Source organism: Terrapene carolina, unplaced genomic scaffold, assembly GCF_002925995.2.
Source record: "Terrapene carolina triunguis isolate 2854851 unplaced genomic scaffold, T_m_triunguis-2.0 Scaffold17, whole genome shotgun sequence".
In the NCBI taxonomy this organism is placed as follows: domain Eukaryota; kingdom Metazoa; phylum Chordata; order Testudines; family Emydidae; genus Terrapene; species Terrapene triunguis.
The window spans coordinates 3,886,843-3,911,981 of NW_020664368.1; the positions used below are offsets into that span (position 1 = coordinate 3,886,843).

The 25,139-nt window shown below is 38.0% G+C and overlaps 2 protein-coding genes across 2 annotated transcripts in view; both read right to left on the reverse strand.

Moving 5' to 3' along the window:
* The window catches only part of LOC113406037 (E3 SUMO-protein ligase KIAA1586-like), a 21,656-nt gene extending 12,284 nt beyond the window's left edge, over positions 1-9,372 (reverse strand). Inside the window, 3 exon segments of the mRNA XM_026648184.1 lie at positions 5,009-5,067; positions 7,065-7,141; positions 9,358-9,372. Coding sequence (XP_026503969.1) covers positions 5,009-5,067; positions 7,065-7,141; positions 9,358-9,372 — 151 coding nt within the window.
* Positions 7,884-25,139, reverse strand: part of LOC112103173 (A-kinase anchor protein 11) — a 58,403-nt gene continuing 41,147 nt past the window's right edge. The window contains exons 9-12 of the mRNA XM_024194798.2: positions 19,329-19,412; positions 18,562-18,608; positions 13,541-13,701; positions 7,884-9,570 (exon numbers count right to left, since the gene is read on the reverse strand). Of these exons, the coding sequence (XP_024050566.2) occupies positions 9,424-9,570; positions 13,541-13,701; positions 18,562-18,608; positions 19,329-19,412 (439 nt within the window). The 3' untranslated portion in view covers positions 7,884-9,423. The remainder of the gene's footprint in view (positions 9,571-13,540; positions 13,702-18,561; positions 18,609-19,328; positions 19,413-25,139) is intronic.

A 25,139-nucleotide genomic window follows, 5' to 3' on the forward strand; every position in this document is an offset into this window, starting at 1 on the left:
CTAAGGTCATGGGTGCTACAACAATGAAGATGACACTGTATAAAATCCAGGAGGAAGAGATATGCTGGATTATTATTGCCAAACCCACATGTTCAAAAATTATGAGTCAGGACAGCAAAAAAAAAAAAAAAAAAAAAAAATCACAAGACTGGCTTTAAAGCCATGAGATTTTTAAAAATAATTGTGTGTTCTTTCTTTGCACATCTGGTTTTTATATGCACTTGGTTTACATTTTCAAGCTTTTCTCCACAACCATGATGGCTAGAAATTTCGTTTAAAAAAAAAAAAGAAAAAGAAAAGTGAGGCTACAAAAGGTGGGGGTTAAAGAAAAACATCACATTGTGGGACTTGCAAGAGCTGGCAATGCTGCTTGTTGTTCAGGCATAGTGAAAATTAAGCAGCTCTCCAACCCTCCATCAGACCCTGACTTCGCTCTCCTTCTACCCAGTAATCTGGATTCATTTTTGTAGTATGAAACATATAATTCTGATTGTGTGTATGCACCTCTCCCCGCCCCGCACACACACATCCTCCAACCTCTCTCAAACCACACAGCCCTGCCTGCAACCTAGCTAAAGGAAACCCATTACAATATAATTAAAAATGAGGTTGGACTTATGTTTCTTTCTTTCCTTCCAATAATGACAGAAACACTGAGCCATAAAGTGCAATGTTGGGGTGCAAGGTAGCCATGAAAAAATCTCAGGGTTTTCAGTTGTTCTTTCTGGCACAGTCCAATGGCAGCTACCTTTAGAAAGGCTTGAGACACACAGCACCTATCCCCTTGATTGCCTGGAGATTAGTCACCCTGCTACAGATACTGGATTTATTGCATGACTGTGTATTCGCACATGGGAGTTGTAAACACAGGACACTTGTGAGGATATTAATCTACCTTTAAATGAACTGAGATGTCTGGATCATTAGGGTAATATAACGAGTAAAGCCCTTGCTCTCTAAATTAAGTAGATAATACATGAATTTTTGGTAGGATGATTGAAACCTCATCTTAATTATGGAATCCGGTGTTTAGGTTTTAAAATAGAAAATTAAAAAAGGATGATGCTACCAAACAGCCCTTATTTTGTTAACATGAGTACAGAGGGCTAAGGGTTATCTGCCAATTCATCTATATTAGGGCAGCATGTTCTGTGGGTGGTTAGCATAGGAATGCTTCCGTACTCAAATTATTGTTCTCTATAATTATAGAAAGCTATTACATTGAGGGAAAATATAAAACAAGTTTAACCCTAAGCATACCATAACTACAAGGTAAGCATGCACACTAAACAGCACACTCAAAGACAGTATAAGGAGAAGGAAAAAAGTATCTTTAATCAAAAATGATCCTTAGTTCTCCTCTAAAGCTAGGTCTATAAGAAGCCTTACAAACAGCTTCTCAAAAGCTCTTTGATCACATTAAGGAGGCCCCTCCAGACTCTTTTGGGAATTTCCAACACCCACCTCTTTATTTTCTCAGGCAGTCACAGGAAGAGAGAGGTTTTACTGAAGAAGCCAACATTTATGAGGCCAGTCAAGATGTTCCAGCTTAACCCTTTCACTACTCCAACCACCCCACCCCAATGTCAGAGCAACCAAATTTTTTCTGCTCTCCGGATTTAAACTTTAAATTGAGATGTCAGTTCAGTTAGCTCCTAAATCAATGGTGTCTGAAATGTGCACCCTTTTGTTGCTATGGAGATGCTACAGCATAGTTCCTTTAAAACTCAGATTAATTTATTACATGTTAATTCAAAGTAACTAGTTTTAATAATTAATGGGTATGTTACATAATAGAATAAATTTAAAGAGTTCAGTTTAACGTAGCAGTTAATAAATGTTACTCTGTCTCTGGAAGTGATTTCCCCAGGCAATTATGTTACAATTAGCTTCTTCCTCAGTTTATTTTCCATGGAGAGTTTCTTGCTTGGTCATTTCTTTTATATTCCACTCTTCAAAGGAAAAATGATTTATCTCCTGTGAATCTAGGGTTTCCATGGTGACAAGATGGTAAGTTAGCCCTTTACTGTATTTCTGTTCATATTACACTAACATTCTTGGAGGAGAAGGAAAAGCATGACTGATTTTGTGTGGTTAACCAATCTGGCTAATGGTTTGTAGGGAATGGTTTGATGGGATAACGTGATTTTAATCAATTAGGCAATAACGGCCATCGCTGGTAAAATTAGGGTCTGGCTAGAGAATCTTGCCTGTATGCTCGGGGTTCTGCTGATCGCCATATTTGGGGTCGGGAAGGAATTTTCCTCCAGGGTAGATTGGCAGTAGCCCTGGAGGTTTTTCGCCTTCCTCCGCAGCATAGGGCAGGGGTCGCAAGCTGGAAGATTCTCTGCAACTTGAAGTCTTTAGATCACAATCTGGAGACTTCAACAGCAGAGTTAAGGGAAAGTGGGGGGGTTAGCTTTTGTGGCCTGCATCATGCGGGAGGTCAGACTAGATGACCATATTGGTCCCTTCTGACCTTAAAGTCTATGAGTCTATGGCTGTAATGTCTGCTGACAGCATAAGGTGAAGAGGTGATAATCGTGAAAACATACCCTTTTTCAATGAGAAGTAAATCAAAAATCATATCCAGTTTGTTATTAAACATAATGGTCCAAACTGAGATGATATAAGCAACTCTACTGATTTTGCTGGAATTGTGACTGCTAATAGCAGGGTGAGTCTGGTCTTGTGTCTATGCAGGGTAGCAGCTTCCATACAGCACAGCAAATATGCTTGGTCTGTGCAAACAATACAGTATGTTAAATTTACATTATATTTCTGTAGCTACTTAGCCATGCTTTCTGGTCAGCATAAAATTTCAGAGTTTTGACAGTAATGAAACAGATCCCAAACCTAAACAACCAGATTTTTTTTTTAAGTGGGGGGGGGGGGGGGGAAAAACTGTAATTTAGGTTGTTTCTTCTGCTTTGCTGCTTGATGGTTTCTGGGAGGTGACCTCCTTCCATGGCTTACCCTCCCAACTGAACAGTCTCCCCAGTTGTTGGTTTTTAACCACTCCCGTCGGCCAAGAATCAGCAGAGTGGGAGTCACATCAGGACAACAGGCTGCGGTCAGGAAAAAAACAGTGTGAAGACAGCAGTGCTGATCAGATGGGGACAATGACACAAATGAAGTAGGTGTGAACAAGGAGGTACCCTTGTGGACAAGTGAGGTGTTCTGGCCACAGGGTTTTTGGAAGGTGAGCCTGGGAAGTGTGGCTGTGGATAGAGGAGTTGATGTGAGAGAAGATACCACAGGGATAAGAAACAGACAGAAGGAGAACTCTAATCCATCTCAGTAGTTATACAATTATAAACATCCAAAACATGGATTAAACAAATAATCCCATCTCTGCCACCTTTTCCACAAACAAGAACAAGGCTCTTTATTATTTTTCTTGAAAACAATGCTGAAGAGAAGGATCTGATATTTTCTCCTGAAGGCCCTGATTCATGGTCCTTCTTAACTGTTGTGGAAAGGAGCTCCAGGATCAGGGGCCAGTCACTAAGAAGCTTCTTGTTACCACTCACACTGGTCTCACACTTGTCATAGATAGTTCCCTTGTTTCTGAGGATCATAGACTTTGCAACTTGCCTTGATGGGGGGTGGGGTGGGGAGGGAGACGGGCTACCAGGCATTTGATATCCAAGGTAGCTGTCAGAGCATCGTTCTTCAACCTCAGCCTGCAGTCCTAGCATGACACTTCCCTGGCCACCTCTCAATCTGATCCTCAGGACGGTAATCAGCATGGAAGTTAGTCACATTGGGAGCTCAAGCTATGGACGGGGGAGAAGCCAGCAAGGAAACAAGGGAGGTGTAAGGAGCGGGAGCAGGGTATGTGCTAGTGGAATGGCATGGAGTAACTGAGGACAACAGAAGTTTTAGTACGTCTGGATTAAACAGACATTGCCAGACTGACTTGATGTAGTTACATAGCTGAGCAGAAATCAGAGAGAACCTGTTACAAAGAAGTTCCTAGAGGCAAGAAAAATCTCCAAATCATGAATATATCTCCCCTACTCATCCCCACCAAATTTCCTTTTTGTCCTGTTTATTTTTTACCATGTAACGTAGCAAGAGTGCATATATATTTTCAAGCCATTCAGTAGAGATTTCCATTCAGTTGAATGTGAAACAATCAAAAGCATAAAAGTCTCCCTTCTAATGGATTTCTTGAAGCAAAGAATGTTACCAAATGAAACTATCAAGTACATACAAAAATATCCAACTCAATATCCATAAAGACCACTTGGGGTTTTTTTTTGCTAAAATTATATTTTTTTAAAAATTGTGAAATCAACCTCCCCAACTTCTTGCTCCTCAAAACAACTGTTTTCAATGTGTTAGTATAGCAACAAACATGTTAATGTAATTTACTTCTTCCTTGAGTATTTGACTCATTCTCCACATTGTGTCTTTGAACTTAGCACAGTCTAGTCACTTTGATGTAGTTTACAATAAAGCAATTCCTTATCTGACAAGTTAAGCAAACCAAAATTAGTTCATAGAACACCAGATCAGTTAAGTATTTTTAATCAATATACATATGCATATATTTTCATTACCACATATCTTCTTGCATTAATCCTGAAGACTCCATAGCAGTCTTTCATGCTTAAGGATTCCTCAAACACTGCACAATCTATGCAGGAATCACTTCACCCAGCACTGAATTGTCAACACTTTAGGGAGCTGCTAAGCACACAACACTACACTACTGTTTAGAACAGGAAGTGAAGAACACTGTATTGAACTGACAAGTGTAGGGGAGACTTAGGTGGGCAGGATGCAATTCTCAACTTGGAATTTGGCAAGAAAACCAGCATTAACTTCGCTAACTTTCATAAAAAGGACCAAGAGATCTTTACTACAAGTGGTCAGAACCTTGGTTTTCACCTCTCATGCCAAGGAGAGCACTACCATGTTTTTTAACATCCTGCTGGGACACCCGATTTAGTGCTAACTCAGTTAGAAGACCATCTACTCTAGCACTAGTGCTATTTACTGTCCCAGCCTTTGAGTTCTTTCACATAACCAGGACCAATCCTACTTAGTTTGTGAGAGCTGAAAAGAAAAAAAGAAAATTCTAAGAGTTTACAATAAATGACAGTTCTCTTGAAAGCACACAAGATGTGTTTATTTTATTTGAAGCCACTGCTAAAAACAAGGACAAATTTAGTGCAACCTGAAGTTCATAATCTGGTAACTGAATACATTATCAAATTACTAAAATGGCAAAAGATGTCACTTTTTTACAGTACAAGACCTTCATATTGTATTCATTTAGTATAGTTACATAAACATTTAAAGTTATTCACTCTGCTTCTGGTATACAATTGAGTCACTAAACTGGGCTGTGAATTATCATAAGAATGCACAAGTAACCAAATAAGCAGCAGTTACAGCTAACAACAATATAGTTTGGTATTAAATACTATTCAGACATTACAAAGAACAATGACCCTCTAGAACTACAACTCCAGCTATACAACAGGAATGTACAAAGATGGTACAAAATAAAGTGACTACAGTGGTCAGACACTGTACCTACCTCTTCAAAGCTCAAGTACAGTATAAGTTTGACAGTAGTGGCTCTTGCTGAAAATCTGAAATTGTTAAACTAAACCAAAAACACCACAAATTTCTAAAACCAATATTTTATTCCTTCATATAATTCTTTGTAAGTAGCTAATGCAAATACTAGCTCCTCTTGTGCTGGTGACAATGTTTACTACTTACTGCGTTCCCACCTTCCCAAGTCTGAGCATCTCTTTACAGAAGAGGTCCCATAGATACAGTTACATTAGAAAAATGTAACATTCAAAATCTGATACATCTTTGAGAGACATCATAAGTTCCGGAATGGTGATTTTTTCGCTCAAAGAGCACCAAGGATAGATGTACTATTTATATCACTTTTAAATAAGTGCCTAAGCTTGAGTTATTTCGTGTTCTCATTTTGAAAGCGAAACACTAGATCTTGCTAATGGCATTTTACCATATGGGCTTGTTAGAAATGCTTTAAAAAAATCCTAATATTAAGGCTTTTGTTTGCATCTTGTTTTACAAATTGGAAGAGAAAATATATTTGTTTTAACATTGTCATTTTCACTGCTATTTTATAGAGGGACCCTTCTTAACGTGCTTTAACTACAGAATCTTATAAAATATATCAAAGCATTACCAATTTTCAAAATACCAAAGATATATTTATAATTTGGTTACTAAATGGTATTCTGGAACAGTGTAGCTATTGCATATATTTCTATCAATCTAAAATTAAAGAATAACCAAAACAAGTTTCCCTAATTTTAGTATGCCAATACATACACACAATACACATAATGGGATAAATTCTGCTCTATTAAACTGGTCTAAATCCTGGAGATACTTCAGATTTGGTCTGGTTTGAGAGATCATCATTTGGCCCACTGTCTCGTTCACGGTGAATTTTCATTTCATTACACTTGTACGCTGAAGGGAATGGTTTAAATAAACTAGTTTATGGAATAACCTTTGATTCACTTTAGAATAGAAGACAATTTTCCTCATTAACAGGACAGATTATGTCAATCAGATTTGTTCAGGATAAGGATTCCCACGAAATGTTATAGTTTTGTTTATTTAATGACAATTGCATGAAAGTTAAATTATCAGTAAACTTGTCTCCTATTTTTAATATTCAACTGGTAATTGAAAGAGTCCTGACGCCAGATGACAATGCCTTAACATAAATTTAAAGAAGATTTGTAAAAATATTATCTACTTTAAAGTAAAAATTAAGTATTTTCCATCAAAAACCTATACACATATATTTGAAATCTGTGCTAATTGTTACTTAGAGAAAAAGCTAATGGGTCAAATTCATTCCTGATGTACCACTTAAGTCAATGCAGTTAAACCGTGGATATATTTGGGGCCAAAGTCTCTAAGCAAGAATCACTTTTTAAAAGTTATACTATCTTTTAATGTAAATGAACTATTTCCCACTTAACTACTGTTTAAACCTTCATACATGTCAAAGAACCTGCTCATCTGTCTACCTTTTGTAGAAAACCAACCTCATAAAAAAGTGATAATCTGTTAACCGACTTTTTAGAAATCCATCATATTCTACAAATTTGTTAATCTGTTGATGCTGCATGGAAATTTTTGGAAAACTGTTCTTTTTACAGACAGTTGTGTATTTACATTATTTTTTGTATTTCTCATCCGTTTTAATTTGGGACACTAATGGGGACTTGGAAACCTTGCACCAATATTCTGTGCTGTCCTTCAACTCTTGAAAGATCACTAATGGGATTGCAAAGAGCGTAAATCAGAGCAGAATTTGGCACAGTGGAATTGTTTTTAAGATTCATTTGGCTCATGTTGCTTATCACTTAAAGTCAATTTTCTATTTGTGATAATTCTATTGATTGCTCTGGCAAACGGGAGAGGTCACAAACGGAGCTTGGTTTCAAATGAGGACTAAGCAGAAAGAGCCAACGTTCTCAAAAAAAAACGAAAAGAAAAACAAAAAAGACAATCAACCAACCATGCACATGCACACATACCAGGAAAACACAAGCCCCTGAAAAATATCTTTTTTGGGGAGGGAGGGGGGTGGGGCTTGGGGAGGATGACAAAACAACAAACCTTAATTCTTCATATTTTCAAAGCACTGTAAAAAACAATTGTCATTATTTGCATTATACACACTGGGGGACTTAAGACAAAGAAGTTAAGTAATTTGGGCAAGGGCACACAGCAAATCAGAAGCAAAACTAGGATTAGAACTGTCTCCTTGTGCTATACTTAAATCAACTAGACCAAATTGCCCATATGAAACAAAATTATCTCTAAATAGGTTTTTTTTAAATTTTGCCATGAAGCACCAATTGTTTTTTCAATTAATGAGATGATACAGCAACATGAAATTAAACTCAGGTAACAGTACCTGAGCAGACATAAGAAACTGGAAATTTAAACTGGTGTCAGTGGTCTAGGTTGTATACATCAATTTTTTTATATATATTATACAAATACATACATACATACATACACACACACACTCACTCTCACACACACAAAAGAGGACTCCCCTTAAAAGTTAAGTCATCTTTCAGTTTGGTTTGAAGAAGGACCTTTATCTTAACCACATTCCAATGTTGGCAGGGGGTGGTCTTTTTATAGATTACTGTAATGGCTAAAAGATGAGCACTCACATACTTTTTCAAAGCACAATGGCACTGCAAGGAAAGTGCTGGTGGGCTCACCAGCTATATGCATGGACCTTTATCTGTAACCAAAGATGAAATTGTGAGAGTTGCTGAGCATATGCAATTTCCATTGTAAGTTCTCAACTTCCTAGGATCTGGTTCTAAATTTGGTGATTTAAACAGCTACAGTCCTTTAAAGTCAGCTGGCTGTTTAAATTCCTACAGCCACCCAAAACAGATAAGGCCCCATGATTCTCTTGCAGTGACATCACTTTTGAGATAGCATCCTGGTATTCGTCAGGGAGCACTTTATCTCCTAAAGGGTCTGTAAAACAAAACAAGATGATTAACTATTAGCACTTACAAACCAATAGGCATGTAAAGACACAGACAAACCCTTCAACCATAGGACAACTAGACAGCATTAGTAACCAACCTCACAGTTCCATTTGTTAAAAGACTTGATTGAATGGCTTCCTTTAAAACAAGAATTTTAGCAAAAGGTATTGAAGAAAAATGACAACCAATTTACAAAACTTTTCTCTCTTTATATTTTAAGAAAAGTTACTATTTTAAAGTGGTCCTTATTCAGAAGATCAATTTGTGACACAAAAATCATTTATATGTGGAGGATTAGGGATAAGAAACTGTTTTTCTGAAAAGACGACAAAATTCCAAGAGGAAAATCTCCAACAAGTACTTACTATTTCTAATGCATTAATATGTCATACCAACATATCAAAATGCTTCAAAACATAGAATTTGCAATAAAAATGGTTGCATGTAAAATTGAAACATGTTTCTTTAGCAATTCAAACTTAATAATGCTATTAATATAGTATGCCTCCAATTATAAACAACTATACCAATACAGTGGGAATCCCTGTATATCCTGTTTTATCACCTGTCAACTATTGTCCATGGACAAGATCTTTCTTCATACACATTCTATAGTCTGAACACAGCAGTATATACAAATATGCGTGGATGGACACAATACCCTGATATCAATTATGAAGATATGCACTGGATAAACATACCGTACACAGTGTCACAAAATACTTACAGAACAGCTATATTTACTTTCACCCCAAAGTCTCTTAAAATGCTGACAGTTAATAGACCATTTGTCAGTTAAATTTTAACACTATACATCTTTGTCCTTCATGTCTCCTTCTAAAGGAGAAATGAAGGGAAGAATATTGGGTCTTTGGATTTTTCAGACATTTTCCAGAAGCCAGCCAAATAAAGGTTTATTCAGAAGTCTATCCCCATCAGACATCTTCTCCATCATTTCACAGTATTTCAGCACTGCTTGCAAGAGATCTCCCACTTTCCAGTCTCTCTCTCTCAGTCTTTTTGAAAGCTAGAGAAACAACAACAAAAATATTTAAGCTAGTGAAATAAATAGCTTGAATGATTGACAGTTATGAAAATTCTCCTTGAAACATCAGGTCTTATTAGAAAACCAGCTGTGAAGAGTTAAACATTATTCCACAGCTATAAAAACAAAACTTCCTCAAGGACCAAACATTTTTTTAAGTTAGTTTCCATAAAAATTTCTTCTCAAGGAAGTGACATTTTCAAGTGATATGGTCCCACAGCAATGTGGTCTGTGGTTGATGGGGGTTGCAGAAAACAGGAAATTCTGAACTTAAGATTAATACATTTGCTACCACCCCCAATAGTACACATGTAATACTGTAAAAGACAAAAGTAAGGATTAATATAAGGATGTGGATTTTCCTTTCACAACATATATATTGTGGTTTGGTTGTATATATACACTCTGCCCTCAACGGAAACACAGTCTCCAGTTAGGAAATTTCAATGTCTCCAAAGAAAACAAACAAAAAGTATAAGTTGAACTTCCACTTACAAGCAGAGCCAGTGTAGTTGGAAACTACTTTTCCCTCAGAGGTCTGAACCAGGAATCCTCATATATTAGATATATACTAAGCACTGTGAGACAGTGACAAATTAACATGTTTTGCAAGCCTCAAGTTTTACAACCTTTTATTCTGGTTTCTTCCACCATTGCACCCACTGTTTTTCTTTACATTTAGCTCATCCATGCTTGTCTTCAGTAACTGAAGGCTGTTAGTCCAGCTTGAATCCCCTCTCTAACAAATATTCCACATCAAGAGGAAGTTAAAATACAAAAGAAATAGATTTATAGCACATCTACCACTCTTGTCTAAATGAGTAGAGTAGACCTTGGCAAATATTAAAAAACTGGCAAATACTAAATTTAATTTTTTGAGGCACAGAAACTATTAGCAAATTATGTCGAATTTGGAAAACAGTTATGGCCAACCAAAAAAAAAGGAAAAAATTTCAAAAAAGTCATAACACATTTTTTGACTTTTCACTTTTTTTCAGTAAAAATCTTTTGAGTACGCACCCCCTGCCACGCCGGCTCTACCATTTTTGCCAAAGCAAAAAAAAGCGCTCCTCCTGCTGTGCACCCCCAAGGATCCCCTTGCGCACCCCACTTTGGAGACTATTTCATGAAGATTCCAGAAGTGAGGCTGCTCAATTGTCATAATCCAAACATAAATTTGCCTGATGTTCTTAAACAGGATTATTTTCTAGTGGCTAAGTAAATATATTGTAAACACTATCAGTTTTTGTAATTCATATACTGGGAAAGTAAAAATATAATAAAACAAAGATGCAAAGACGGCATCTGGCTCTTCTAAATCTTATTGTTTCAATTCAGGGTTCAAAGGTCAAGCCCATACTTTCTTCATCAGACTGGTCTATTTCCTACTGTCATCAGTACAGCTATATATTTCAGTTTACTCAAGTAGAAATGAGGTATTTTTAAATGGGTGGATGGAGACCAGGACGCCTATAATAGTTAGGTCCAGTTTTGTTCCTTTGAGTCAGCAGTTTAATTATTTTTCCCTCTATAAATGACTGTCATCTTTATTAAAGCTATTTATATTGCTCACTGTTTTTTTTCTTTTTAAATTGTGCATTTTCCAGAACTCTCTTGAGCTTCCTGTTACTGCATTTGATGAGTGGTAGCCAGTGTTAAGAATAATGGATTCTTTGTTGGGTTTACAGAAAAGGGATATGGTAGCTTTATTAAGTGTGCATGATACGGAGATGAGAGTTGTTTTCATTAAGTGAGTTATCATTTGATTAAAAAAACAAATTTGATTATTAAATTAAAAATTTGATTATTTTTTCCCTTTTTTAAAATAGTTAAGGGCCTGATCTAGATGTGTATAAAATTCACTGTGACAAGCCCCAAGACAGTAAGCCCAAAAGGGGAAGGATATAGGTCAGATGTTCAGATTTTATAAGATCTTTTAGTAGGAGTTGCTCTGTTCTCTTGGTGTCAAGGATTGTCAATTTCAATTTAGTGGCATCTCACCTGACAGCTATTTCAGAAGTACTTCTATTTATATATTAGGATTCAAGTTATGGCCAGTTGGGGCGGTGCTGTGTACTTCTGAATGGTAGGTAACTTGAAGTATCTAAATAAGGATTTCGAGGCATGAAATTTTAGGCACCCATTTTTGAAAAATCAGCTTGTATGCCCACAACACCCCCGAAATACTGTATTTAAACAATTACATCATATTCTTTATAAAAAGACCTTGTGGGGTTAAAACACTGTTGCTTACTTTTAAATCTTATTTATATTATATCATCTTCAGGGCAGGAACTGTCTTCTACACTGCATACTACTACTCTACCACTACTGTACAGAGCCTAGCACAATGGGGCCCTGTTCATAGGCACAAAAGCAGCAAACAGAATAAATACAAAATAAAGAAGTGAAATGCACAGAGTTCGGAAGTTTGGTGTTTTTAATTCACTGAAAGAACTGAAATCAAAGGAGTTACTCTAGGTCCTAGAATTAGGACCAATATGCTTGGTGTTTACCGGTTGATATATCTGATTGTTTGTTGGGAATGTTAAAATGTTTTTATGGAAAGTAATCATCATATCTGGAAGAAATGATTTAGTTGGGGATTAGGTCCTGCTTTGAGCAGGGGGTTGGACTAGATGACCTCCTGAGGTCCCTTCCAACCCTGACATTCTATGATTCTATGAAATAATGTTAATAAATAATCAACAACTAGCGTTTATGCAGTACTACATAAAGTGCTTGAGAAGCCAGATAAGCAGCATTTTCCCATTTTACAGATGAAGAAACTGTACATAGGAATCAAGGGTTTTTTTGTTTTGTTTTGTTTGTTTTTTTAAAGGAAACCTTGAAATTAAGAATAATGCCCTGATTCTGAAGTGGGGCTCTGGATAAACTGTCCACACTGAAACTATATCAGGAATGACGCCCAAATGAATCAGAACAAATGAAATTTTAAGAATCACTTTAGAAAATCTTTCATCCTCCAAACCTTCAATCCTCTGATGACAGTTTTCTGAGTTATCCAGAAATGACACTGATGCTACCTTGTTTCAAACCATAGGAAGATGATAAGTGTTATTGGGTCAGACTGACCTGGTCGTCGTTTGTTAGTTAAGTTCAAGCATAAATCTCACATGGTGCATGAAAAGGTTACAAATCTGTGAGAGGCACTCTATTTCCCCAGTATATCCTCTGACTCCCCATTGTTATCCCATTTGATTTCATCCAACATGTTACTACAGTATTCTAATTTTTTACCTGTGGTAATTCAAATATTTCAACCCACTTCAAAATAAGGTACTGGGAAGCTCAATCAATATACAATATCTGGTTTCAGTAGTCAGTTCATATTCTGATGCTTTCTGGATTGTGTGACCACTACCTCCCAGTGTAGCACTCATAATGGCATGCCAGGATTATATTTACCTGAGCCCTGTCACTTAAATCGATTGCCCTATCCCTTTAAGGGTTTGGAGTTCTGCTGAAGAGATTAATGATTACACAATTGGGAAGCGAAGTGTGGTCCCAGGAGAGTATGGTGTGCTCTACTGGGGATTGCACAAAGCTATAAACCAAATAATTGCAATTTAAGTTCATTTGTATGGATAAGGTCTTGGCAATGGCAAGGGTCAATTTTTTGCTAACTGAAACAAATGCTTGAAAATGCAGTCCATTCAGTTAAAGGGAAGCTTTTATATTTTATCTGCTTTTGATTAAATTTAAATGAAATAAGTCATTAAAATATATGGTTAACTGAGCACTTGATAGAATTCTGTATATGCTATATTCAGAGACAAACAGGCTCTCATTCTCTCTAAGGATTAAAATAATTAAGTAATTTCTCTGAATACCTCATACTTCATTGGCAAATGCAGCAGAAACAGATAATAAATATTATAAAAAAATCTAATCACACTTTGCAATCACATGGCAACACCGCAGTACTCACGAGAATGAATTCCTTCGTAGCAGTGTCATGAAAACGAAGCTCAGACACCTCTGTTTCAGAAGCCGCCAGCCACTGCAGGGTCGTTCTCAGCTGGGGGTCCACCATATGTGGTTCCATGTCAACATTCACTATTAGCAATGCCTTTCCTACCTGCCCCACACCTAATATTAAAAATAAAACGCAAACAATCAAATCTGCAAGTCAACCGCAGACTCTTTTGAGACAGGTGAACTAGGTATTTAATGAGAATGTATATATTAAATACCTCATTTTTAATTCTCATTTTAACAAACATATTTTGATCAAGTAGCAGAGATTAGAAAACACACTGGTCTGAAAGCGTCCTATTCTCCTGTATAGGTAGGGATGGGGAAGGGAAAGCATCACTAGCTCCACAACCTGTGGCTGAACTAAAGCATACCTGAAGGTAGAAAGAAATCTAATCTTGATTTTAAAGAGTCCAAATGATGGAAAATTTACCATATCCCCTGATAATATGTTTGAATGATTAATTGCCCTCATAGTTAAAAATCTGCATTTTACTTCCAGTCTGACATTTGCTAACTTCAACTTTCAAACACTGGCTGTTGTTAAACTCTCAACTGCTAGATTAAATAGCCCTTTAGTATAATATAACTTCTCTCTGTACAAATTACACACTGATCAAACTGCCTCTTAACCTTCTATACAAAACACTAAGTTGACTGAGCTCCTTTAACATTTCACTGTGAGACACATTTTTTCAGAACTCAAACCATACTTTCTACTCTTTTCTGAGTCATCTCCAACTTTTCAAGATCCTTTTTAAAGTATAGGTACCAGAATTAGGCGCACTATTCCAGAAGTCATCTCACCAATGCTAGACAGAGAGGCAATAGCCACCTCCCTACTCCTGCTTGATGTTCCACTATTAATACAACTAAGCATCATGTTAGCCCTTTCTGCCACAGCATCACAAAGGCAGCTCATATTTAGTTGGTTATCTGTGATGACCATTGCGCCCCTTTTTGGAGTCACTGCTTTCCAAAATACAGTCCCCCTTCCTCTAAGTATGGCTTACATTCTTTCTTCCCAGATATACGACTCTTTGTATTAAATGCCTGTATTAAAGTACACAGTTTACATCAGTTTAGCTTCTATAGGCTTTCATGGAATAATTTATATAATTCTATTGTAGCACACAATTTAATTGAAATTCACACCAATGTGGCAAAGCTCAGCAAGGAGGAAGAGAGATCCTGTAATGAAGAGGACTGCCCGCCCTCTGGGAGGAAAAAATAAAAAGAAAGGAATGTAACTGACAATGGGGGAACCAAGAGTTAATAGTAGGTACACATTTGGCAGGCAACGGGGAAATGATTTGGCTATATGCCTGGAAGCTTGACATGTCATAGGAGGAAAATGCTAATTTCAGAAAATCCCTGATACTTAAATGGATTGAAAATGATGTGGTAACATGTCTACATATGATGGACTTGCCTAGTGATTACATGCTTTTCGGTTTCATATGCTAATTATTCACTGAGGAAATTGAAGACCTTCACCCAGAAATCCTATCGCTGGAAAGGTACCTCAAATAAAATTAGCTTAGAGAATGTTTGCAGTGTTGTTGCGGCTGTGCTGGTCATAGGATATTAAAGAGACAAAGTGGGTGAGGTCATAGGTGCCGACTCTGTGGGTGTTCCGGAGCTGGAGCAGCCATGGGGAAATATGGTGGGCGCTGAGCACCATATTGGAACTTCCCCCTCCTCTCAGCGCCTCCTGCCCACCAGCAAGCCCCGCCGATCAGCGCCCCCCCTCCCTCCCCATGCCTTCCACCCGCTGCAATCAGCTGTTTCGCGGCCTGCAGGAGGCTCGGGGGGGAGGGGGGAGCGAGGAAGAGGTGGGGGTGGAGCAGGGGTGGGAAGAGATGAGGTGGGGACCTTGGGGGAGGAAGGACAGGAGTGGGGGTGGGGTCTGGGGTCAAGCACTCCCCAGCACATTGGAAAGTGGGTGAGGTGATATTTTTTTTATTGAACCAACTTCTGTTGGTGAGAAAGACAAGCTTTCGAGCTAACACAGAGTTCTGACCAGAAGAAGAGCTCTGCATAAGCTTGAAAGCTTCTCTCTTTCATCCACAGAAGTTGGTCCAACAAAAGATATTACCTCACCCATCTCTTAGTTTAGAGAAGACAGAACTAGTGACTGACACAGAATCATAGAATATCAGGGTTGGAAGGGACCTCAGGTCGTCATCTAGTCCAACCCCCTGCTCAAAGCAGGCCGAATCCCCAGACAGATAAAGTGTAATCATGATCTCTTCACAAGATAATCATGATCTCTTCACAAGTGGTCATTCTCTGATAGCATAATAAAGTCTAACCACACAACAGAACAATTAGAACTGATTTAGCTAAACAGATAAATTAACAAGAAATTCTGACAGATGGAACAGACATTAGGAAAACTGAATGCAATTTGCATTATATTTGTTTCACACTTAGCTACCAAATGAATGCAGAGTATGTATTTTTCTGTCCATACTGTGACATACTCTAATGTTCTTCAAGGCAGGGGTTATCCTACCTGTGTGTTTGCTCAGCATGCACAAAGGGTCACAATCCTGATTGTGGTCTTTGGGTGATACCAGAAAGCAAGCAATAAAATGATAAGAAACAATTCTCTCCATTGAATGATGAGTGGATAACTCGATAAAATGGAAATAGCTGCACTAGAAAAATGGACCACAAAATTCCATAAAAAAGAGTAATATATTAAACTCTAGAAAACATTTTGGAATTGTGTAAAAAGTTAAAAATCAAGAACTGTTTTACTTATAAGCCACTTGGTGGATGCTACAATTTAAGGCTCTTTCAATCAAGTAGGAAACACAAGGAAAGCTAACAATTTAATATTGAAGGCACTGTAGTATACCTACAGAGCAGAATACAATTTGATTACATTACACAAAAGGTATTAGCTATTAAAAAGATAATTGTGTAGATAAAGACAGGAGAAGCAGGATTAATTTAGTCAATCATCTCCCTCAGATTCTTGCAGATGTTTAATGGCAAGCCAAACTTTCTTTACTTTTCCTTAACATCTACTAATTTATTTTTTCAAAAGACTGTGGTTGTATTCCACATCAGAAAGTATGTTTCCCCACATCAAGTCACTGAAGTTGTGCAGCAAAATTCACTCCCTAGTGGAAAGAGTTAACTAGAGGTTTATTCTTTCACACTTCAGAGGCCTTGTCAGTCAGCAAACTTCTTGTGGTCCCATCTAAAACATCTTCCCAATATATGGGAGTGTCAGCTGGCACAGAGATGTCATAACCAGCTCTAACACAAGCCCCCCCTTCATCTGGCCCCGGGCTCACAGACCTATAGATTTTAAGGCCAGAAGAGACTCACATGATCATCTAGTCTAATCTCCTGCACATCACAGAATCTTACCCACCTACTGCTGTAACAGACCCATATCCTCTGGTTGAGTTACTGAAGTTCTCAAAATGATTTAAAGACTTTATGTTACAGAGAATCCACCATTTATTCTAGCTTAAATCGGCAAAAGATCCGTGCCCCAGGCTGCAGAGGAAGGCAGGGTCTCTGCCAATCTGACCCAAAATTCTTTCAAACCCCGACATGGTCATCAGCTGGACCCTGAGCACGTCGGCAAGACTGACCAGCCAGACACCTGGGAAAGAATTCTATGTAGTAACTCAGAGCCCTCCCCATTTAGTGTCCTGTCTCTGGCCGTTGCGGATATTTGCTACTAGCAGTCACAGATGGACCACATGCCACTGTAGGCAAGCTCATCATAACACCCCCTCCATAAACTTATCAAGCTCAATTTTGAAACTTGCGTTTTTTGGTCCTACTGCTCCCCTTGGAAGGCTGTTTCCGAACTTCACTCCTCTGATGATTAGAACCCTTTGTCTAATTTCAAGCCTAAACTTGTTGATGGCAGTTTATATCCATTTGTTCTTATGTTAACATTGGCGCTTAACTTAAATAACGCCTCTCCCTCTCTCGTATTTATCCCTCTGATGTATGTATGTATACAGCAGTCATATCTCCCCTCAGCCTTCGTTTGGTTAGGCTAAACAAGCCAAGCTCCGTGAGTCTCCTCTCAAAGTATGTTTTCCATGCTTCTGATCATCCTAGTAGCCCTTCTCAGGGACAGAGAAGGAGCATGCCCAGAGCACAGTGTATTCTAGCTATCCTCTGCTGGTGTAAAATCCTTTGGCAGCTCACATCTACACTGGAGCCAGTGCAGAGTTACCCTCAGAATTAATGAGCAGTAACAAATTCCCTGACAGATCCTATTCTGTGCTTCAGTAAAAGGAAACAGCACAGCAGAGAATCTGGGCCAATGTGCACTCAATACAGTCCTTGTGCAAATGTTAAAATCATCTGTATTTAATATCTTCCACAGAACGATGACACACATGAATTTACACTTCCAATGAGCTAGACACAGAGTTCAATGGCTTATGTGAATAAAGGTACATATTATCTGAACAGCACTGTAACCTATATTTTCCATATAACATAGTTTAAAGGGCATTAGGAAGTGTTTATAGGTATATCTACACTGCATCCGGAAGGGAGCCTCCCAGTCCGGGTCCACAAACTCACACTAGCAGGGCTTTGCTAGCATGCTAAAAATAGCTGTGTAGACATGGTTTGATGTTGCAACTCAGGCTGTCATTCAGGCTCTCAAGCCCACCAAGATCCAGCCTGAGTAGCAACACCAAAGCAACGTCTACACAGCTAATTTAGCATGCTAAGCCCCGCTATTGCAAGTTTTTGGAGCCACACTGGGATGCTCCCTCCGAGATGCAGGGTAGACATACCCTAAATGGTTCTAGATTAACAATATCCCTTTACACTTACTTGATGTGTGCTATGTAAACGTCCTTGTATAAGAGGGTTGTCACATTGCTGTGTGTGTACTACCAAAGCAAAATAATTATTAAAACTAACCCATGTAAAATTACAAAAGTCAGTTATCGCAACCTGTACTGAAATCATCATTACCTTCTACAACATCCTTGGGGTCTTCATCTTTATCTTCTGTTCCATCACTGGATTTTAAAAATAAAATATCAAAGAATTAACAGATACCCAATACATTCACGATGGATGGAGCCAATCCTAAGAATCAGTGATGAGTGTTAAAGAGAAAAGGAACATGACCATGAAAAAGCATCTTTGCTTCTTACACCATTTCATGTTGTAATTGGGTTTGTTAACAAGTTCCCAAGGTTTAAAAAAAAACAACAACTAATAAAGAAATCCTACCTTAATATGAAAAAAAATTCTAAGGGATTTTAAAAAGGAAAAAAACATGTTGCTACTTTTGAGTAAGCAGGAAAGTTTATTTTAGCTTCATTACAAAAAACAAAATAGTTCACTGCATTCTTTCAGTTTATATTATTCATATTAAAGACCCCGCTATAAAATAATTTTAAAAGTTTTCATAAGCTGAAGCAAAAGAAAAAACAAAACAGAAATCCTGTAGGAAGCAAGCTCTCTTGTTTGCATGACAAAGCAAATGAACGACTTAGAGACTAGCAAAGCAGAACATGCACAAAAGGTATTTTTCATTTTGCAATTAGACATTTGCATTTTAGCACAGCAGAATTTATCCATTCAGTATGAATTCATTGTCATGATTAAGTGAAAAAAGCACATTGATAATGTATCAGATTAACACATTAATTGTATCCCTCATCTTCAAAAGTGATGATTTCATGCATTAATTATGAGGAACCTATCTGTTTAAATTTTTGGACTCGACCAACCTGTCTGATGTTGGAAAGGATAAATTCTCCTCATACATATCTCCTTCTAAACCAAGACTGCTCCAGCTACTGCTGTTACCATTACTGCCAGGGGAAGAAGAGAACAGAGCTGAACTAGAAAAGAACAATAGCTCAAACTAGAACCTTTATTTTCCTCAAAGCTGCTTTGATGTAAGTAGGTTTGCTGGAACAGAGTAGAAGCATGACCATCAGGGCTGTTCAGAATAGTAAGCTGCACAATCATGAAATCTGGTGAGCACTATAAGCAGATGACAAGATTAATTTGTACTCACACTTATTTTCCAAGTCACTGTTTACAGTAATTCTGTCCTTGGGCCCAAATCTACAGATCTTTATTTGTGCAAATAGTCTCATTGATTTCAACAGGACTGGTCACAGGTCACAACGTAAGCGTATGCATATAAAATATTAGGCAAGAGCTCGTACAAGTATACACTGTGAAGAAGGCTTCACAATAAAAATATTTCTGTAAATCTCATTCCAAAACCCCAGCAGTGATCTACAACAGGTCTGATTAGCAGGAAAAGTTTAGAATTGAAAAATGATTAAGATGCAGAAAATATTTTACTTCATCCCAACTATAAAATTCTTTACAGGTGACTTTTTAACATTGCCCTTTATTGTTTAGAACACTTCTAAAACATGACTTCTTATTTTGCTAAAAAGTTTTATTTCACTAGTAGTTGGAGATCCATTCCACAGACAGACTGAATTTATTTTTTATGTTTCTATGCAGGACAGGGCTAAATTGGGTAAAACACCACCCTAGAACAAAGAGGTGAATGCTAATTTAACTTGAATGCCTGGAACCTTCCAATATATTTTTTAAAAATGTTGCAGAACTCTGATTCAGCCAGTTTGGTGCACTTAACTAAGAACATGCTGTGTTTTAGTATGTCTGTTCACTATTCCAATAAAGAAAAACAAAAGCAGCGATTTCTAGAGTCTCCAAAAAAAGCAATTAAGTTCTAAAATTGCAGCAAACCAACTAAAATGGCACAGCTTTAAAAAAAAAATTCTCAAATTCACAGAAGTATTGGACATGCAATTACTACAATTACATGGATAATTACAATACTACAAAAACGAATTATTATACAGACAGTTGTGAAAATATTTCTCAAGCAACAGTGTGCTATATACTATGTGAACATTTTCATTTTTATATATACAAAAAAATGAAGTTTTTAGTTCTGAATTACAAATATAGCATTCCACAGCACAAACATTAAATATAGTTTATTCAGATGACTGCTTTACACATACATATAGCACCTTTCATCTAGACATTCTGAAGTGTAACTAAAAAACAAAAACAGAAACTAAAAGAGATCAGTAAAAAGTGACTAGGGTCTCAGACTGTAAAAGAGAAAAAAAGTATGATGCTTGGAATCTAATAGAATTATCTTGTACATAATGCTGCTCTGATTATGGAGCAGCTTTATATATTTTCAACAAGCCACACTAATGTTTCAGTTGCTGAAACTAGATACTCAGCCACGTGGCTAGACTGTGTAGTAGCAAAGTATCTGTTTTCATAAGAACATAAGAATGGCCATAAAGGTCCATCCAGCCCAGTATCCTGTCTGCTGACAGTGGCCAATGCCAGGTGCCCCAGAGGGAGTGAACCTAACAGGTAATGATCAAGTGATCTCTCTCCTGCCATCCAGCTCCACCCTCTGACGAACAGAGGCTAGGGACACCATTCTTTACCCATCCTGACTAATAGCCATTAATGGACTTAACCTCCATGAATTTATCTAGTTCTCTTTTAAACCCTGTTATAGTCCTAGCCTTCACAACCTCCTCAGGCAAGGAGTTCCAAAGGTTGACTGTGCGCTGCGTGAAGAAGAACTTCCTTTTATTTGTTTTAAACCTGCTGCCTATTGATTTCATTTGGTGGCCCCTAGTTCTTATATTATGGGAACAAGTAAATAACTTTCCCTTATTCACTTTCTCCACGCCACTCATGATTTTATATACCTCTATCATATCCCCCCATAGTCTTCTCTTTTCCAAGCTGAAAAGTCCTAGCCTCTTTAATCTCTCCTCATATGGAGAGTTCCTGTTCCAAACCCCTAATCATTATAGTTGCCCTTCTCTGAACCTTTTCTAGTGCCAGTATATCTTTTTGAGATGAGGAGACCACATCTGTACGCAGTATTCAAAATGTGAGCTTTCCATGGATTTATATAAGGGCAATAAGATATTCTCTGTCTTATTCTCTATCCCTTTTTTAATGATTCCTAACATCCTGTTTGCTTTTTTGACTGCCGCTGCACACTGTGTGGAGGTCTTCAGAGAACTATCTACGATGACTCCAAGATCTCTTTCCTGATTAGGAAGTCACAAGAAACGCTGTCTGCCAATAATGGTATAACCTGCCGATAAGAGAAGTTTCTTCCTAAAAGTATCAATTAGTGGCTGTTTTGCGCTCTGAGGCCTGAAGATTTTCATCCTTTATAAAGCAATGCAATTGTAAATAAACGCCAATAAAAAACTTGTAAAGTGAATTTTGTGCCGTTGCTAGATTCTAGATTAAGATCCCTGGAGAATGAAGTCATCTATCCACAGAACATGCAGTGAACAGAAAGGAATATTATAAAGTTCCCTCACACTGCCCTCACCCATGACTGATAGAGAAACCAGTGGAATAAGTAAAACTTGGTGGTCTGTCAAGTAAGTATCTTTTGTATTATGTACATGTATCCACCAGACATTGAACTAAAAGCTACCAACTACCTTTACAAAGACTATTGCATTAGAATTATCCCAGGTCATGTTCACCACAGTAAATTGGAGATATAAGGCTTTGTAACCAATTACTACTCTTTCAAGGCATCCTGTATCCTAAAGTGGGATGCCTAGTCCTGTGTCTTCAAAGGATTTGCATTAATCCAATCTCTCTTCAATCCAAAAACTGAACAAACCTCTCTAAATCCCATCAAGATAAGTATATATATTGTTTAAGAGTCACTACATAGAATGTACTCTTCCCATAGAAAATATTTAATAAGAGGAAAGCAAGACACGCTGGACAGGACTGCAACAGCTTGAGGTGCAGATGCTTTACTCTGGGGAATTCATCCTGTGCATCAATACCTAAACCAATAAAAATTATGAGTCTAGCTCTTATAGTTATGAAGATAACTAAATATAGGCTTGGCAGGATTCAATGTAAATTGGTAGATGTCTGTAAACGTCCACTTCAGCTGAAACACTGAAATGGACGAAAAATATCCATTGGTAACAGTCAGAGTGAGTGCAGCCTCCCCAGTGCACCTGGTGCTGCAGGAACTGAGAGTCATCAGCCCTGCAGCAGCGCAGAGAGCCATCTGTAGCTCCGCAGTCATGGCCCTGCTCACCCACTCTCTAGCAAGGAATGTGGCATTGTTGCCAGGCAGGAACCCTTCAGCAGCAACCTGAACAGCTCGTCCTCCTCCTTGCAGACCTGGCCAGGGGGTCTCTGCTGTGCCGGGCCAGGACACAGCCTCCTCTGCACCTTGTACCCCAATCTCTTGGGCCCTTCAGCTGTACAGGGAGCCCCCTGCAGCTCTGCGGTCAGTGCTGGGCATGCCCAGAAGCTCCGCTACCAGCACTGCCTGAACCCTAACCCCAACACTACCCAGCATAATTTCCACAACTGTGAATACTAATAGTCAAAATTGGAAAAAAATATTTTAAAACTGGTATTACTTCTTGAAATTGAAAAAAAAAAAAAAAAATTGAGTTCTGCCAAGCCTAACTAAATATAACCTGTGCGTTTATGCCGTCTACTCAGTTCTGCAGACAGCCTAACATCTATCAATTTCTTCCACATGGAAGATTACGTCTGAATGTCTACTTCCAATTCAGTTTCAAAACTGAGTGAATGTTCGTATAAGAATTGAAATCTAATCACAAGTCACTAAGCAAAACTTGTGAACCACACTCCTGATTGGATAAAAACTCTTGGCATTGGAAGACAATTTAGAAACGTCAAAAGGAAAATACATGTTAAGTAAGGTAGTAGGGAGATAGCAAAGCACAGCCATAAATAGAAGCTTTCTGAATGTGCTGGTAAACTGGACTATTGCTTCTTTAGAAGATCTATGATAAAAGTTATGTACTGGGGTATGTGTGACTTACTGGTACAGCAAGTAGCTATAAAAGAAAACAAAGCTGTTTAGCACTAGGTCTGAATGTCCTGAAGTGATGTGGTCTATATATGACCAATACAGAGGTTTTTAACAGGTAGCTTCAATGATGAAACAGAAAAAGGAATGAACTGCAGTGTCTGTAAAGTAGATCCCCTTAGCCATTCACCTGTTAATCCTTTCAGTGGAAGAGTGAAGAATTCAGAGCTCTGAAAGAGAGAGGGCTACAGGATGCTGCTGCCACAAAAGGGCTTTAATTTCAGGGTACTTTGAATACAGAATGTATGAAAATCAAGTCTAAATAAAAGTGGGCCCAACCAGTTCATCTTACCACTTTGGGGGGAGGGGCAGGAAGAGATGCATATTTAGATAAATAAATTCAGAGCAAAGAAAAGTCACTTACCACTTATATTTATGAGATATTTGGGGATGATGGGACATGACTTAGTTAATTGATGGAGGGCTGTCTGTCTATAAAATGTTTCACAGGGGAGATTAGAAGCAAGACAGAGGAAATGGAATCCAATGAAACCGGTTTAGTAAAACTTTACAAAAAACTATTGCAGCAGAGACTATTAAGAATGATTAAAGCACTCTCTGCTGTCCAAAGTAATCTTTCTGTTTCAACACAAAGAAAACAGATATCTGATGATACAAAACAAATATGTAAATTAGTGCCTCAGGATAAAGTGGAACCAATGAATAAACAGTTACCTACCTGTTCTTTGAGATGTGTTGCTCATGTTCATACCATTCTAGGAGTGTGCGCTCCCACGTGCACAGTCGTCAGAGATTTTTGCCTTAGCGGTATCCGTAGGGTCGGCTGTAACGCCCCCTGGAGTCCCGCGCTCATGAGTCGGTATATCAGGCGCTGCCGGCCCTATGCCCTCTCAGTTCCTTCTTACTGACAGAGGGGCAGGAGGGGGGGGGGGGGTAATGGAATGGACATGAGCAACATATCTCGAAGAACAACAGTTACGAAAAGGTATGTAACCATTGTGACCAAATGTTCTGCTCTTCAAAAATAAACTTCAACCTATTCTACACTATGAAAAACAGTCACAATTATTTTGACTAGTTCAATAAATATTAATACTGTCCATTGCCCTCCATGCTAACTGAAAACTGACGGCAGGAAACCATCACCTATAAGCAAACTTTAGGAGCATATGAATGATGCTATCAGAAAACAAAATACTTTAAAATGTTGCTTTTACTCTTTATTTCCAACTCCCTGGATATTTGTTTCTTTGTATTTTGACTTCACACACTTAAGAGTCCAAATTCTGCTTTTAGTTCCACCCATGCATTCTCAATGAATTACATGGTGTTGCATAACTATCAATTAGGGCAGACTTTGCTTCTGAATTAACACATTGATCCAGCAGCATAATGTAAAGCAAATGTAAGAAAATACTTCAAAAGTTTAAGTGAGAAGTTTCACTTTAGTACATAAAAATGGCGATCATAATATTTTCGTAGTGGAAAGTGTCATAGAATCATAGAAATGTAGAACTGGAAGGAACCTTGAAAGGTCATCGAGTCCAGTCCCTTGCCTTCACAGCAGGACCAAGTACTGTCCCTGACAGATTATTTTGCCCCAGATCCCTAAATAGCCTCCTCAAGGATTGAACTCACAACCCTGAGTTTAGAA